General features: G+C 41.2%; 1 protein-coding gene and 1 pseudogene across 1 annotated transcript; one reads left to right on the top strand and one right to left on the bottom strand.

The window, feature by feature from the left end:
• Positions 1-492: 492 nt before the first annotated feature.
• LOC103710520 (p21-activated protein kinase-interacting protein 1-like) lies at positions 493-5,621 on the top strand. The gene is made up of 3 exons (XM_008796264.4): positions 493-1,197; positions 2,865-3,162; positions 5,142-5,621. Coding segments are annotated over exons 1-3 (966 nt in total). The 5' UTR covers positions 493-531; the 3' UTR covers positions 5,144-5,621.
• Positions 5,622-8,714: 3,093 nt separating this feature from the next.
• On the bottom strand, positions 8,715-15,057 carry LOC120112564 (annotated as a pseudogene).
• Positions 15,058-16,822: the final 1,765 nt, after the last annotated feature.

A 16,822-nucleotide genomic window follows, 5' to 3' on the forward strand; every position in this document is an offset into this window, starting at 1 on the left:
TCTAACTTAGCTTTCTACAGCAAAGTTTCTGACTAACCAATCCATATATAAACCCATGAAGCTGAAGATGCATTCAACTTTTACAAAGTTTAGGGGTGTATCTTTACACGAAAGAATGATTGATCTACTTTCACGATATTAACCATTGAATTGCACTCTGCACAAATCTCCAAGCACCTTAAACTAATTCATTTATTTGTTTGCACAGATCTCAAAGCGATCATTGTGCGATGTAATGGTAGATTCATGTATAGAAAAGTAAATTCTTCTTGTGTGCAAAAGATAGAACCCCTATCCCTTGATCAATATAGCTTGAAGCCCAACTTAAGATCATGCTCTGCTATTGTATGATGAAAATTCAGCAGTAGGATCAGAGTAGACATTTTGTTGGTCAAGGTTGAGCCTAAATTGGTTATTAACTTGACCCAAGTCACCCAAGTTGCATGCCTGAAGAAGTGCCCTATCTGGCCAACCTATTTATATGATCGGCCACCACCTGCTTGCTCGTTGGACCGGCAACACGAAGTAAAAATGACGCTGGTGGCGGGCTCCTACGAGAAGTTCGTCTGGGGCTTCTCCCTCAAAACCCTAAAACCCGGTGACGGCGAAACCCTAACCCTAGCCCTCAAGCCCCTCTTTTCCTACCCCTCCCACACCGCCCCCATCAAGTCCGTCGCCGTCGCTGGCCCCGTCGCCGCGTCCGGCGGCGCCGATGATGCCATCAAAATCTACGACCTCGCCTCCGCTGCCGAGCTCGGCAGCCTCCTCGACCACGCCGGCGCCGTCACTGCCCTCGCCTTCTACACCTCCCCTCTCGCCCCCTCCCTCCCCCGTAACCTCCTCAGCGCCTCCGACGATGGCGCCGTCTGCATCTATGACGCCGATCCCTTCGTCCACCTTAAGACCGTCGCCGCCCATCGCCGGGGCGTCGTTGACCTCGCCGTCCACCCCTCCGGGAGGGTGGCGCTCACGGTGGGCCGGGACTCCTGCCTCGCCATGCTCAACCTTGTGAGGGGTAGGCGGAGCTTCTCCTGCCGGCTGGCCCAGGAGGCGTCCATCGTCAGATACGGATCGGAGGGCGGGGGGAGGTTCGTCATGGTGGCGGAGGAGAAGATTTCGGTGCACGATTCTGAGGACGCGAGGTTGATCCATGAGTTGGACGCCCCAAAGAGGGTCCTCTGCATTGCACCTGCAGAGGTATTTGATTACAAAAATATGTTTTTTTTCTTACGTCGGTCACCGTATGCGGTTTTGTTGCACTAAAATAAAGGGGCAGCATGCATAATTACTTGAATTTTTAGTTTTGTAAAATTTTTCGGAAAAATAAGTGAAAAAGATCAGTAAATTGTGTTTAAGAAGGCTTGAATTGAAATTGTTATTGCTTCTTTAACATAATTGAAGCAGTGCTGTTAGCAGCTTGATTATTCTGTGCAATGAAAACAAGGTAAAGAATAAACAAATCAACAGAAAATGGCCTTTTGTAGAACTCTGGTTTGTTAGAAGAAGTGAATGTTATGTTCCCCTATTATTGTAGAAATTGGTTTATTTCAATCCTTAAGTATCTCTAAAACCATGCTAACATACCAATAAATAATTGAACGAGTAGAGTCAATCTTGGACAGTTCAAGAAAAATGAATTACATAGAAGTAGCTTTAATAATTCTGAAGCATGTTAGGCTTTACGAATTCATATTGGAAAGGAAAGGAAATTTAGGTTATTACAAACCACCAACACCCCCCCCCCCCCCCCCCCCAATCCAAAAATATATATATATTTTTTAGGGTGAGGTAGTAAATGTTAAGGGAGTTGTATTATGTAGTGGTTGTTGGTGGTTTTATCTCTTTACTCCAAGCTTAGATTAATCATTCACAAACAATACTTAGGAAGAAGTTGTTTTGGATGGAGTAGTGTGTTTAAGCTATATGCTTATATGTTCTTTCCAAAACACGATGAGAGAGAAGAAAAGGAATATAACAGAGAAACATTTTTGTCTTATGAAGTTGTCTTGCTTTCCTTTTACATTGTGTTAGTTAGTTGTTTTAGCTGGTCGAGAAACTGGTGTGGAGGGCATGTCCATACCTGTATAGTTACCAATTCTTGAAGGATACTTCTTGTCTGTTTTAAACTGATATTTATTTCATAGGAAAGAATCCCATTGTCTTACTTTGTGAATCTAAAAGAATCTGGTGCGTTCTTATGTTCACTGCTTTCTCTAAGCCACTAGATCACTAAAATATATTTACTTAGAAATATCAAAAATATCTAAGTAACATCTTGACTATTGTTTTGAGACATCTATTCTTTCAACTAGTTTTTCATGTTGATATGTATTTAATATATAATTTTATAGAATGACTTGTTTTGTGGGTTAGCTATGTCATTTCATTGACATAGCCAATGGTTGATGTTCTATAGATCAACATGTGATTTGTCTCTTTATTGTTACAAATCAGTAACGGGAACAGAAATGTTTAATTTACTTTGATCTTTAGTACAAACTTAAATATGCATATGCATGTGCACAATGTATCTGGTTACATGTAGTGTCTTGTCACATGATTCTTTTTTATTCAGGGGGGGTGGAGGGTGGGGGGTTTGAGAACCCAAAGCCATATACCGATATTTGGTACTAATAGACGGTGGGGGAGGGGGGTTTGGAGAACCCAAAGCCCTATACAAATATTTGGTACCAAGAGCTTAGTAGGAGAGAAACTTCAATGCTTTTAAGTTGATCTGTTTTTGAAATCATCATAACATTTGCAGTTTGAAAGATTTGGTCTATATGCTTTATTCTATTCCTTTTATGTTCTTATGGTACTATAGATAAACTGAAAAATGATGCCTAACACTTGTAATGTATCAGAATGGACTACTTTTTACTGGTGGAGAGGACCGCTCTGTCACTGCTTGGGATACAGCAAGCGGGAAGGTTGCCTACTGCATGCAGGATGCACATTCTACTCGTGTAAAAGGCCTTGTTGTTTTCAAGAATAGTAGTGAAGGTCAGAATTCTGAAACATCTAACTTTATAGCTTCTGCATCATCTGATGGTGTCATACGAATTTGGGATGTTCGGATGACCTCAAATGAGAAACCAAATCCACTGGCAGAGGCAAATACAAAATCTAGGCTGACTTGTCTTGCTGGTTCATCTATGAAATGTGAGTTATTGAGCTTTTTCTCCCTGTATATTATATTCTTTTTGTTCTTTCTTTTTCAAGACCTTGCAAATCTAAATAGAGTTGCTTGTTCAGTTTTACTTGCAGTAATATTTTAGATGTGTTTGGTAACCATGACACAAATAGTGTTTTTTCTTAATATCATATCTTCTTGTTACCCAAAACATCCACATGGTCCAATGAATGTTGACAGGAGAGTCATTGACAAGTAATCAGTCTAGTATGTTTTGTGTAGGTGTCTAATAAGAAGAAAATCACCTGTAACATTGTAAAATGAAAGCATGAGCAACTTTTTATTTCACATTTTACCAGTACCACTCATACATGTCACCCAAAACATACATAAATCGAAGCACATCTAGAGAATTTCTCCTATCTTCCCACTCTTTTGGGTATTATTTTTATGGGCGTTGACAGAATCTCTTTGGTTATTTTAATTGAAGATTACTTTGGCCTTAAACGTTTCCCAGCCCAAGGCCTCAATCACAAAATTATGAGAAATTGGTTCTGTTATCATCAAATGGCAGAATGTGGCCAAATATTTTGCAAGAATTGGTGCATGGAAGTATTATTTGTTTGGTATCATAGAACTGCATTTGGCTCAAGCTTTACTAAGATGGTTGAGCTAGTTTGGTATTATATTATATTTCTGATGTCTTGAGTTGATTTTAGGGCTTTCTCTCTTTTTAGGTTCAGGAGTATTATTTGTTGAGTAGGTGTCTAAAAGTCAATAGTTTTGGTTGTCTTAGGACAGTCAGTCATTCAGATTAAGTTCTAGAAAGGTTTGTTAGATGTGCTAATGTGTGCATTTCATGGGGATCTGAGTATTGCAAGTTCTTACCCTTTTCGTTCCTTTCTTTATTTTGTTGTCTTTTATTCAAGTCGCAGTAAGTTTTTGGGAAAATGCGGCTGAAAGTCTTTTGAACATTGGAGTTGACCTTCAGAAACAAAATGCCAAACAACCCACTGCTTGAAGTGGAAAGGACCCTGTATGTCAACGTTAGGAAACCATTTCAAGTCATGTGTTTGAATAGCAGTACTCTAGGAGTTTCTACTTGTACCATTAGGAGAAGAGGATTTTTCCATTTTTATTTTGTATTTCTTGGAATAGGACAGGAGTGTTCCAGGATTAAGTTAGGTGTCAGAGGTTCATTTCGGGGCCTGACTGCTTTGATTGTTATGAATCATACTTATGTCACCTTATAGTTGAGGTATATTCTAGGAAACAGTAAACTGGTAAGTGCAATGACATTAACTTTAAGCCATATGATGAATTCTTTCTTTTGAACTTTGTATTTTTTAAGGCACGGTTAACAATGCTCAGTTGTCTGACAAGTGGGTTCACCAAGTTTTTTTTGTTTTTTCATATGCATTTTTTTAAATAGAACTTTGGGTAATGTTTTTGGTGGTGTTACTGGAGTAATGCCATTTAACTGCAAAATGAACCTCTTTTTTGCAGAGATTCCGTCGGTAGACTTGTTTACTAAATGTATGCAGATATCTTGAACCTTTTGTTTCCTCCTTTTCTGAAAAGCAATCTTAATATTGATGATTTTAGGGTCTATTTGGCATCATCATTTTTGTGCTTCTGTTTCTCTACAAATTTAATGAAATGCCACATGGAGATTGAAGTTGAAGATAGCATTTGCACAAAACTTTTGTTGTTTCTTGCTTTTATTTTCACTCTTTTTTTTTAAAAGCAAGAAATCTTTGCTGCCAAAAGCTCTGAAGATTTTACAAATAATTTCAAAGAACAAAAGAGTTTTATCATACTTGTGTTCAGTCTTGTTTATTTTTCTTCTTGGTTTTTTAAAAACAAAAACAGAAAATAAAAGCAATACCAAACAGGCATCTAGCTATTCAAATCAGCTTGAACTCTTATATGGTTCTTAACCAAATTTGTATCTATTTGTGTACATTCATGTAGCCTCAAATAGTTGATTGCACCTCTTTGGTTGCAGGATTGTGTTTTGGACTGGAAGACTCTGGCCAGACTGATATTAGCACTATCATCCATGTCCTTTTTAAAGCTAGGATCAGTTATGATATTTTTGTACATCAATAGTGATGCAGTCAAAATTTTCTCCAAATCAGGATCACGTGGGGCTATTGTACGATGAAACATGAGCATACATTGAAGGGGAAAAGGGATGCCTATTTTATTTGCTTCTGTAGTAATGACCTTAATGAAATGAATTCACTATTCCTTTTCTATTCAAGCTCACGAACTCTTGTTATAGCTTTGTACAAGTCATACTTTGCAAGTGACATGGACATGAATGTTTGTTGGCAGATTCATGTGTACCAGAGTTTCAGATCAGAAAACCCACACCACAGGCTAAGTGATGCTTGCAGCAGCCTTGCAAGGTCATCATATTGTAGGTTCCTCATCCACATTTTCAATACCTGTGTAAATGTATGACAGCGTTCTGAGACTTTAATGTGTTTTCTACTACAAGCTTATAACTATAGCTATGGCACAAAATAATTGTTCCTATCTGTGCATTTTTGCAAATATTTTGTACAAGATTGCTCGAGTTCTAGAAACAATCAGTCCAGCAAACAAATATTGATGTGGTGTTGGATATGAAAGAGATGTAACAGCTTATTGACAGTTTGGAAGTTGAGAGATCAGAAGTCCTATGCCGCAAAAATCAGTTTATTGACAAGGCGTGAAATATGAGGGAAGATCAATAACCAAAAGATCAATAACCAAAAAGCAATCAAGGAAAGTTGTTTTTCTGAAAAACTGCATATCTGTGATAAAATTCCACCAAGGCAATGCTCTCAAATCCAGGTTTAATAAGACCCTTTTTTCCCACTATATCATTACAAGAAAGGTGAGAACGCCTCATATTCGATTTACTGATGAAATTTTATTTGCTAAGATAGAGATGAGGTATCCGAGTTGTCTACTTGAAAAAGACACCATTCTTTGCACCAAAACCACCTTCACATCCATGTTAATTTTCATCACACAAAAGAAACTAGGTCTTAGAGCTACATATTAGTTTGCTGGTTAAGCGACTGCACACCACAGAATCAATGGAGCTAGTTGCAGACTAAACCTCCCTCCTAAATTAAACTGTATAATATCATCAAGGCAAATGTTGCTCAAGCAAATCAGAAAATGTTCCCGACTTTTTGTTCAATGATTCCAGCCTCTCTCCTTTTCCTTCTGCTGCTTCTGCTGTGTTGCTCCTCCCGGCCTTTGTACCATTACTTCCCAGTACTCTCCTTGCCTTCCTTCATTTGCCACCGATCGAGCCCTGGACCTTTGCTTACCCTACTTCTAGGCTCCTGACCCATCTTTAGCATTGATAATCAGGAATGGTCAAGGCCATGGTGGTGAAAGACTGCCCGTGGTATTGGTTGCTGGTGGCAGTGGTGGTGGTGGTTCAGTGCTGCTTTCGAGGCAGAGAGTGGAATAAGTGCTGACTGTGCTGTTCATCCAGCTCTGGCTGGAACCTGGTGAGCTGTAGAGAAGAGAAATACTAATGGCCTTTCTTGGAGTTTGCTCTTCATCCAGTTCTGGCTTTTCTCCTTGTCCTTGTGATTGGGAAAAACTTGAGAATGTTATTGTCAGTCGAAGGCAGCAGCATCGTCCTAATGGTGTTGTTCTCAACAAGTGGTGGCATTCCATCACCTGGCTGGCTAGCTCTCCCGTTGCTGTCAGATGCTCTGCAACATGATTTTGAAATTTTTTCTGACATGAACAACTACTGACTCAGGATTCATCAATGACTTGTTCAGATCTTCTTGCTGTTTTAGTTTCTGCAACTGCAGTTGGTTTTCAGCTATTTTGGCGTCGACATGCTGCCTTGCCAGCTTTCATTCGATTGGTAACTGTGATTCTAACTCCTTAACCTGCACAATAGACTAAAAGTTAAGGACTTGCTATATAATCTCTCAGGAGTCATAACAATGTTTCCCCTACTGACCTCTAGGAAAAAGGAAAACAAAACAAAAGGGATTTTTTCTTAATTTCTGCTCAAAACAATAAGTAATTTCACATGAAATACCGACAATTCCAAAGTAGACAGTGATTATAAGGGAAACAAGCGACTCCACTATTTAGCCAGTGAAACAAGCGAAACAGAACATGATCCAATAGAGAGAAAGAAAGGTGATGCTACAAAAACATACACATGCACAGCCCTTTAGAAATCACTTTCAGCCACAAGATATGCAACATAAGAAATAATTTCGCTCTACTCAACTTCTTATAAGCAGTGGAGATTCTCTTTTATTTTTTTAATCCTCCAGTGCAAGAAATGGATTTTCAGTGCACCGTACTTGCAAGAGAGATTCTCATCTTCATAAAACCAGGAGTGAAAATGATTTCAGCTAAAGAAAGTGAAAAAAAATGTCAAGAAGTTGTTTAATTTCTTTATAACCAAAAAGAAGGAAAAAAGCAACAAGAACAAATTCTGGTAAAATGAAATTTGCTGGGTGTTTCAAAATCGACAATATGGAACAGTCTTTGTTCATGTGCTTTAAAATAGGTAGTTGTATAGCTATCCAAAATGGATCGAATTCAGATTGCTGCACAAGACTTCCATATAGTTGTTATACTGCCCTGCTGCATTTGGCTCAGGCTCAACACTGTGACAATACTTTCAGATTGTCAATTTAATAGGAGAAATCAAGTCTTTAAAGCAGTCTTTACAAGACACTTGGTGGCATGATGCCGATGTCCAAGTGTCTCAAAGCATCCACCTACTCAAGCTCTTTAAGAGTTACAGACCCCCAACACTAGGATGCTTTCATAAAATACAAATATTTAGTTTACTAATATAGATAAACTTATCAAAAGACATCATCTATTTAAGCAATTTGACCATTCAGTTTCTCTCATTACCGACAATGTTGCAAGTTATGGCGTATTACATTCATGGAAATGAAAACAAGGGGCATAGCACTTGATTATGAGTTCCTAACACTTCAAGCTAATATCATTTGACACTCAAAAAATTTTGTGCACAAAGTTGACAGCACACTCCAAAAAACTAAGCCAAGCATCAAGACATTTCATCATGGCCTGCAAAGGGAATCCTACTGTAGCATTTATGTCCAATAATCCAGAAGTGTCCAAAACTTCCCAAAATTGTTTTGCCTCATATACAGTGCTGACTGAGAAAGCCTATGCCTGGTTTGTCTGTGAAAATTCATATGGGTCGTATGTCAGACAATCCCAGATTATACTTCATAAACTCTGGCATCTAACACAGGAAGTTCATGTGCTCAATTGACAGATACAATTCAGTAGTAAGTGGCAACTAGAAATAAGATAGTTACTTATTTAGAATTATTGCCTGCCAATTAAAAGAAAGTCTGATCAACAGCCAATTTCAATAGTTTTGTTAAACATATTTTCAGATAGAACAAGATAGGAATGAATTCCGTACCTTCTCTTCGAGATTTGTATTGGCCAGATTTTTTACCTTGTTCTTCATTTCATGAGAATGAATTGTCTCTTACAGTTTAGTTATTTGGGCATCTTTGTTCTTGCTATCCTGCATGGCCTACCCAACCTAGGAATTAGCAGATAGAGGAAGCTCATTTTGCAGTAGCCTGATACGTAAATATTCAGGTTGATAACTAGGTTCTTTCATATAAATATTCATACCATTTGTTTTGTATCTGAAAAGTTCACTAGCATCAACTTGTTTCTTGGCAGAACCAAGTTCAATTCCCCTCACTCTGCCAGCAAAATTCGGAGAGCAAAGAGTCTCGCCCATGTTGTTGTCACTAAGGCCAATGTGCACAAACATCAAAATCTTTGAGTCGCTACCTGATTCATCTCTCTGCATTTAGTCGCACTAAACCTGATAGGATGTCAAACATGGCAAAACAATATAAAAACAAGAAATATATGAAGAACAAAGGAGTACCTCGAGAGTCTTGAAGCGGGTAAGATTTGAGTTCCTACATAATTTCAGAGGGAGATTATATTTCAGAACATGCACCGCAAGAGCAATTGGTTGGGTTATTGTAAAAATCTTTATTTACCGACCTAAAAGGAATGTTTGGGCTATTAGTTGCAGGTGAAGATATTACATCACCTGGTGATTGTACCTCCTTCAGTTGCTATCTTTGAGCATCTGTCTTTGCCACTTTCACTTCCAGCTACGTCAGTAAGCCACAATTTACTAGTTGTAACAACCAAAAACCTCACCCAAAAAAGTTAGCTAAAAGATATTATTTGGATTCTTTAATTCTATATAAGTACCCAAGATCTATCCAGTGCATAGCTGATGTGAGACTAAATACATGCCCGCACATGTCCTTATATACTCTCCTTGTTTAAGCTTTGGCATCTTCACCAGGCTAAGCGTTCAAATCCATTCATATTTAACCACAAGCAGCATGATCAACTGAAGGTCAACCTCCATAAACCCGTATTGCAGTGTTTCTAGTCCACATAGGCCATGGGCTGGATCCGCTCCGATACTATTTGTAACAACCCATGACCTTATCCAAAAAGGCTAGCCGAAATGTGTTATTTGGGGTTCTTGATCCTGTATAAGTACCCAAGATCTATCCAATATATAGCCGATGTAGAATAAATATATACCCGCATGGATCCTTACACCAGTCAATCAGATTTTCATGTTTTATGATCACATAGTGAATACTGAAAGCAAAGAGTTCAGACAATAGCTTTCAACCATATCTCATTGATAGAAATCATGATAAATTTAGTTTTAGAAATAAAATGTAACCAGTGTGATGGACTGCTATGTTCCTGGGTATTCGTTGAGCCAATGTTTCTGGCTTCTATACCTATTTGTAGCATGTTCCAGATCACATCCATGTTGCTCACAAAAGCTTCGGCCAGTATGAAACGTGATGAACTTCTGAAACTTGCCTTACTTCTAGCCTATTGAAAAACAGCATAATAGCAAGCTTCCCAAGTTCTGGTAGAATTTAACCTCTTTATTACCTCTTTGCAGCCACTCCAAGTTGATCTCCTGATAGAAGTAAAGCACGTAATTGCTCATAGTAGACCTCTAAGAGAGTTATTTAGTATCAGAATAACCCTTGCCTTTCTCTGATAATTCGAAAGAGTTCCTCAAGAGTCCTATAGTTAATTCCACGAGCTCTTTTGGCCTCTTCCCTTGTAAATGTTTTGCTAGTTCCTGTTTGCCCATAAGCAATTATACAAACATTGCATATCCATCTAAAACTGATGTTCTTTTTTTCAAAAACCTTTTCCATCCATAAAGCAAGGTAATGCTCAATCCATGAATTACTCAAACCATATTATTTGGTAAATAAAGAACAACGATTTTAATTGATTACTTTAATCTTCTTCAAGGTTGAAGACACTGTCAGACTTGAAGACCTTCTTGGAAGATCATGACCTTTGAAGATAAGCTCGCCATTTGTCATATTCAAAATCAAAAGCCACAGAAGCCCCTCCAGCAATTTCTTTTGTACCAAGAGTTTGGCAACAACACATTCTGATATTTCCAGAAGCATGAGTAGATTTGATAGAAGCTTTGTAGAATGGCACAATTAGATCAAACGTACCAGCTCAGGATCCAGAACAAGCACTAATTAAATCAAGCAATGGTAGCAGAAATAAAAAATTTTGGAGCGATAAAAATTATTTAAAAAGTTGTTCAAAAAATTTGTAAGCCAAAAACCAAACTTGACTCTCTTATACAAAAGGAAGCCATCTAATAGCAGAAGCTGCTACACTCCAGGACGTCTCTCACTCTACTTAAAAAAACTCACGTCCACAACTATACCATACTCCCACCAAAAAAATGAAAACATCACTATCTATATCAAGCCTAAGGTTCAACCTAACCTAACATGGACAGACACTAAAACATAGAAATATTATTTTATTGAAGAATTGGAGTTCGTGATCACTCCAACAATCCCTCTCATTATAAACTCTATGCCAACAATGTTAAACTTGTCAATAACATGAAACACTAAAGTAGACATTATCATTATTATCCTAATAATAACAACATACAATAACTTGTCAAACTAACAATTAAATAATACAACTTCTTTATTAGCTCAAACAATAACTCCTTCACCAGCCCATTCCTTTTGATGTATGTATGAGAGTTAACGATGTCCACTGATACTTCCTCTCAGTATTAACTCTATGGTCACTGTACCGAGATTCTATCAAGCATCTAGCTTACACTATCAAATAAGTAAAATCAATAACAAAAGATTAGCCACATCCACATGCCTCCACTTGAGCAACTCTAAAACTAGCTTGCTTTTCCATCTCATGAATAATTGCATAACTGCATAGTTTATTTTCTACAGATGTTGATCCCTATATCTTCATATTATTGACTTATAAATGGGGAATTACATCCTTATGTGCTGACCCAAAGATTGATTTTGATGATCACAAAACCTTGAAGTATAATTACTAATGTTTGTGTTGCAAGAAGAAAGATATTTATTTTGCAAGAAACATAACAAATTGGAAAATTAGAAGAAGGCCTCAAAAGCTCTCAAAAAGTTGAAAGAAAGTTATACTTCATTGGCCCAAGTTTCAAGTTCAAAGGATTCAAGTTGGAGGAGCAAATTCAAAGAAAGATTCAAAAGAATAGTCCTCGAGTCAACTCCTGGAAGTTCAGAGTCGACTCTGGCCTCTGGAGTTTCAAGGAACAGTGCTCGAGTCGACTCCGAGACTCTGCGAGTCGACTTCGACTGAGAACAGACGAAAAGACAGAGAGTTGATTTTCAGCGCTACAGTGCTCGAGTCGACTCCTACTTCAGCGTTACAGTGCTCGAGTCGACTCCCAGCTACAGTGCTGGCAGACTTCTATTCACGAGTCGACTCCTGCTTCAGCCGAGTCGACTTCTGCTTCAGCCGAGTCGACTCGAGCACGCTGGGAGGCATAACGGCTAGTTTTTTCTCAACTCCAACGGCTCTATTTTTGTCTCTAACGGCTAGATCTTTGTTCCCACGCCATCCAAAGCTATAAAATCAAGGGGAGAGCTAGGGGAGAAGTTAAAGAAGTGGGAGAGAACACATAGGGAAGAGATTTCAAAGAGATTTCAAGAGAAACCTCCCAAAAGCACAAAAGGGCCATTCAAAGCAAAAGAGAGAGAAGGTGAGCATCTTAGTGAATCCCAAGGCTTCCTCTCCAACTGTGTGCTGTCTCAGTGATCCTCTACCTCGTGCGAAATCAGAAGAGGGTCAAGTAAAGAAGAAACCGAGTTCCTTCATCTACAAAACTTGTTTGAGGGCTTCTTCTCTTTACTCTATTTATTTACACTGTTATATCTGCTTGTTTAAGAAGCTTGTATTTGTTTTAAACTCTTGTTCTAATATCTTGTAACTTGATTTAATCAAGGGATTGAATCAAGGGGTTAAGGTTTGTTGGTGAGCCAAAGGAAAAACCAACGGTGTAAGGTTGTGGTTGGTGAACCAGGGAAAACCAACTGGATTTGATTGTGAACCCGGAAAAATAATCGAGTGGTTCTAGTCGGTGAGCCTGTGAAAACCGACCGAGTTCGTTGTGATCTCGTGAAAACAACAAGTTAGGTTGTGAGCTTGTAAAACAACCGGTTGTAATCTGAGAGATTATAGTAAAATTCTCAAGAGGTCTTGGGGAATGGATGTAGGTGCTGGGGTGCACTGAACCACTATACATTTGTTGTGTTTGTGATGCTTTCTTTCATTGTTTAATTTTCTCACTTACTTACTTAGATAAATATCTAATTGAATTGCTTGCTTAACTCTTATCCGCGCATCCTTTAGTTGCAAGTATATTCAAATTGTTTAATCAAGTTTCATTTAATAAAACTGCATTAAGATTCATTGTATTGAAATGCTTGCTTGGGGAAATCTAGACTAATTGTTTATTGAGTCCGCTGTTTAATAGTTTTAATCTTGATCAGGTTAGAATCAAACTGTTGCGAAGTTTAAATTTCACTGTGCATCTATATAACTTAGCTTAATTGATTGAAAAGTTTAGAAGTAGTTGAAAAGTTTTAAAAGACCCAATTCACCCCCCCCCTCTTGGGTTGTATCTACTGGGCAACATCATGCATAGAGTCTTCTAACTGTTCTAACTTTGAAGTAACTTCAAAACTAACTGGCACACCAAAAGCCTTGTCGAATATCAAGGCACAATATGAATCATCCACAACAAGTATATCTTCTTGCTACTTGATCTATGAAGCTACTTCAAAATTAATTAACTCTTTTATCTCATGGTTAATTAAATCTCCGTAAATAATCCATATCTTTGATAGATTCAGTATGAGATTTTTTGTGGATGATTTGTCTCTTCAATACATATGTTTATGACCAGATCAACTATAGCATTGCTTGACTCTTCTTGATCAATTTTAAAATTAATTGGTCCTTCAATTACAATCTTTTATGAACTTGACATAGTTTCCATCCGATCAAGATCCTCCTACTCCAGATTTTCTTCTAGATGCTTGGTCCTTGAGTTGATCATGCCATATGATGCTGTAGGAAAAGCAATGATAAATGAAGGTGAAGGAGATGACTTACCCGAGCAGCATTGCAGTAAGTCTGATCGACGAGATCGCCGAGGTCGACGGTTTCGAACTCGGCTCGGTCAGCCGGGAGCAATGCGCAACGAAATACCTCGTGTGCGACATTGCTATCGCGGAGGGCCGAATCGCCCTCACGGATCGGAGACTCCGGGTCGTCAGACCCCCTCTCGGAGCGATCTCCGACCCCGGACGAACTCGGGATGTTGACCCCCAACGAGCTCGGCCTGCCCGGGCTCACAACGGCGGAGCGAGATGCGCTCGGGACTCCAGGGCCCCTGTTCGGCTCGGTGCCCGAGCATCGCAAGCGGATGATTGGCCGACTTGGCCGTTGAGAAATGGGGGCGAGGCAGGCTGGAGGCGCCGAGCCCGTCATCCTCCTAGAACCCGAGTTTGCGTGCTCGGCAGCTGGGGCCTCTTCCCGGACAAATCCGGAAGTTCCGGCCCCAGAACCCCTCGCCTCGGCAGGAGCAGAAGTCGAGGCCGACCTGGCCTTCTTCCTAGGCTCGGGGTGAGCCTCGCCGGCCTCGGCCGCTCTCCTCTTCAGTCGGGCGAAGAGCGCAGTGTTGCTGGTCACCATATTGGGAATATCTGAAAAGAAGAAAAATTTATAAGTGTCAGATCAGCACCAAAAAGGGAAGGAAAGAAACAAATAAGACAAAAGACAGTAAAATGAAGAAGGAGCAGCACGACTGCTCTTACCCTCGTGGCGCGCCAAACGCAAGCCGACGTTCACCAGGGCCTCCTCGCTCAGGAGGTCGGTCAGAAGGATATCCTCCCCGAGGCCATGCAGAGCATCGAGACCCTCTGCTCGTCCGCCGACAGCTGGGGGAGCTTATTCAGGGCCTTCAGTCGGGGATGCCCCCACCTCGGGTCAAATCCCCACGTGAGCTCGGAGGAAAAAAGAAAAATTTCCTCTTCCACTTATGGATGGAGGAAGGGGCACCTCGGAAGAATAGCCTACCACCCCGAAAGGCAAGATAGAGCCACTCCCCGTCCGCCGGATTTGACTTCAACATGAAGCACCGGCGGAAGATATTCACCGAGGTCGGTATCCCGTGCACAAGGCAAACGGATAGGAACCCGATGATGGTCCTTCATGAGTTCGGAGCGAGTTGTGCTAGGACGAGCTGGTACGCCACCAGCAACTCATTCAACGAACTCGTGAAGAGGAAACCGCAGGCCGGCCCAGAGTGTCTCAATGTACACCCCGATCAGACCTGAAGGAGGTCTCGTCACCCGGTCCTCCGACCCCGCAGGCTCGAGATGAAACCCGGGCCGGAAGAAAAATCAGAAACGGACCAGCTCCAGTTCCTTCTCAGTCAGGCTAGACCCGACCTCACCTGGACCACGACCCATCCCATAAAAGGAAAAACGAAGAAGAAAACAAAGAATGAAGGAAAAAAGAAGAAGAAGAAGGATCTCCCGAGCCAACGCGGGAAAATGACCTACTGTGGAGTCGCCGGAAATCGCCTCAGGGCGCCGCCGGAAAGACTCGGTCGCGACTGTGGAAGAAGAAAAGAAGCAAAGGAAAGAGAGGGGAACAGCAACTGCAATGGCCAAACAAGACCTTTCTAGGGCTAACTCAGGGGATTTATATATACCCTCCTGACGGCCCAGATCGGCAGGACCGAATCCCGCCTTCTGTCCAGATCGCGTCACGTGTCGGCCCCAAAGATCGAAGTGGCATATTTAATTTGGATCGACGCTTTGAATACAGAATCAAGGCGGCGCCCATCGGATCTCGGAGCCCCATCATGAGCCCACAACGCGAGGCAACCTCGAAAGGCGAAAGGGCGTCGCCCCGTCTCCCCTCATTAAGGATGCCCCAAAACACGCGGAACGCCGAAATAATTTAAGGCTTCCTGGCCCCCACTAATATAGTAAAGGCAGCTACTTCCCTCGTCCGAGATCGTAAGCGGCTCGAACTTGAAAATCGGAGGATAGTGTTGGAAAAAAATGAGTCGCCCCGAAACACGTGAACGCATCACCAGCACGTGATCGGAGGCGCCCGATCCGGAGGCGCCTGACCTAAAGGCGCCCGACCTGAAGGCATCCGACTTCAAGACGCCCAACCGGAAGCCCGACCTCAGCGCTCCCAACCTAGCGCCCGGCCAAGCGCTCGACTCCGAGACGTCCGACCCGGGCACCCGACCTCAGCATCCTTGACCTCGGAAGTCCGACCTCACTATCCACCCGCTACGGTCACATCCTTCTGCAGCTCGACCAGGAACCATGCCCTGCAACAATTAAGGCGCATGGCCTCTGCAGATCTCCGGCTCACTCAACAATTAATGCGCATGGCCTCCGCTGATCTCCGGCTCACTCAACAATCAATGCGCATGCTATCTACGAATCTCAAGCCCTCCACAACAAGCAGTTGGCCCACTCAGCCACGTCCGATCAACCACGATGACTCACTGGGTCCGGCCTGATCTCCCACGGCAATGCATTAATTCACACGATCGTGCATTAATTCACACGATCATGCTTAATCATGACGGTAATCCGTTCGCCCCATCACATCGCAGGTAATCCTGTACCCCTTTATAAAAGGGAAACCCCTCCCTCTTAGAGCGGGTTCGGACTCTGAAACTCGAGAAAATACTTTCTCTCCCTCTACACATTAGCCCCCTTTGACTTAAGCATCGGAGGGCCGGCGCCGGAAACCCCGGCCACCTGCTTTTTGCAGGTCCCCCGGAGGACGCCGCCCGCCGACGGACCGCCACCCGCCATCTCACGCCGAAGCTCCTCCTTCTCAGCCACTGATCGCCCCCGGTTCCAATTTCCAGCAACAAATAGATTTTGATTTAATGACACCGTGGCATGAATTCTTCTTGAAAGAAGATATATCAAATCCATATTTTGAAAACTGAATCAGATTAGATTGAAGTATTAACCTGCCAATCTAGTGGCCTGAATTATGCCAAAATTTGGAACTAGAAGAAAAATGGTATTAATTTCTCGGAAGGACAGTTGAACCACCTATTGACATGAACCAAGATGGTTAGGAAGGAACCAACTATATTTTTTCATAGTATTAAGGTGTCATCTCTCGATCCCAATTTGCATTGGTAGATTTTCTTCTTTTATTATCATATTTGCAGATCTCACTTAAAACCTC

Source organism: Phoenix dactylifera, chromosome 11, assembly GCF_009389715.1.
Source record: "Phoenix dactylifera cultivar Barhee BC4 chromosome 11, palm_55x_up_171113_PBpolish2nd_filt_p, whole genome shotgun sequence".
Lineage (NCBI taxonomy): Eukaryota > Viridiplantae > Streptophyta > Magnoliopsida > Arecales > Arecaceae > Phoenix > Phoenix dactylifera.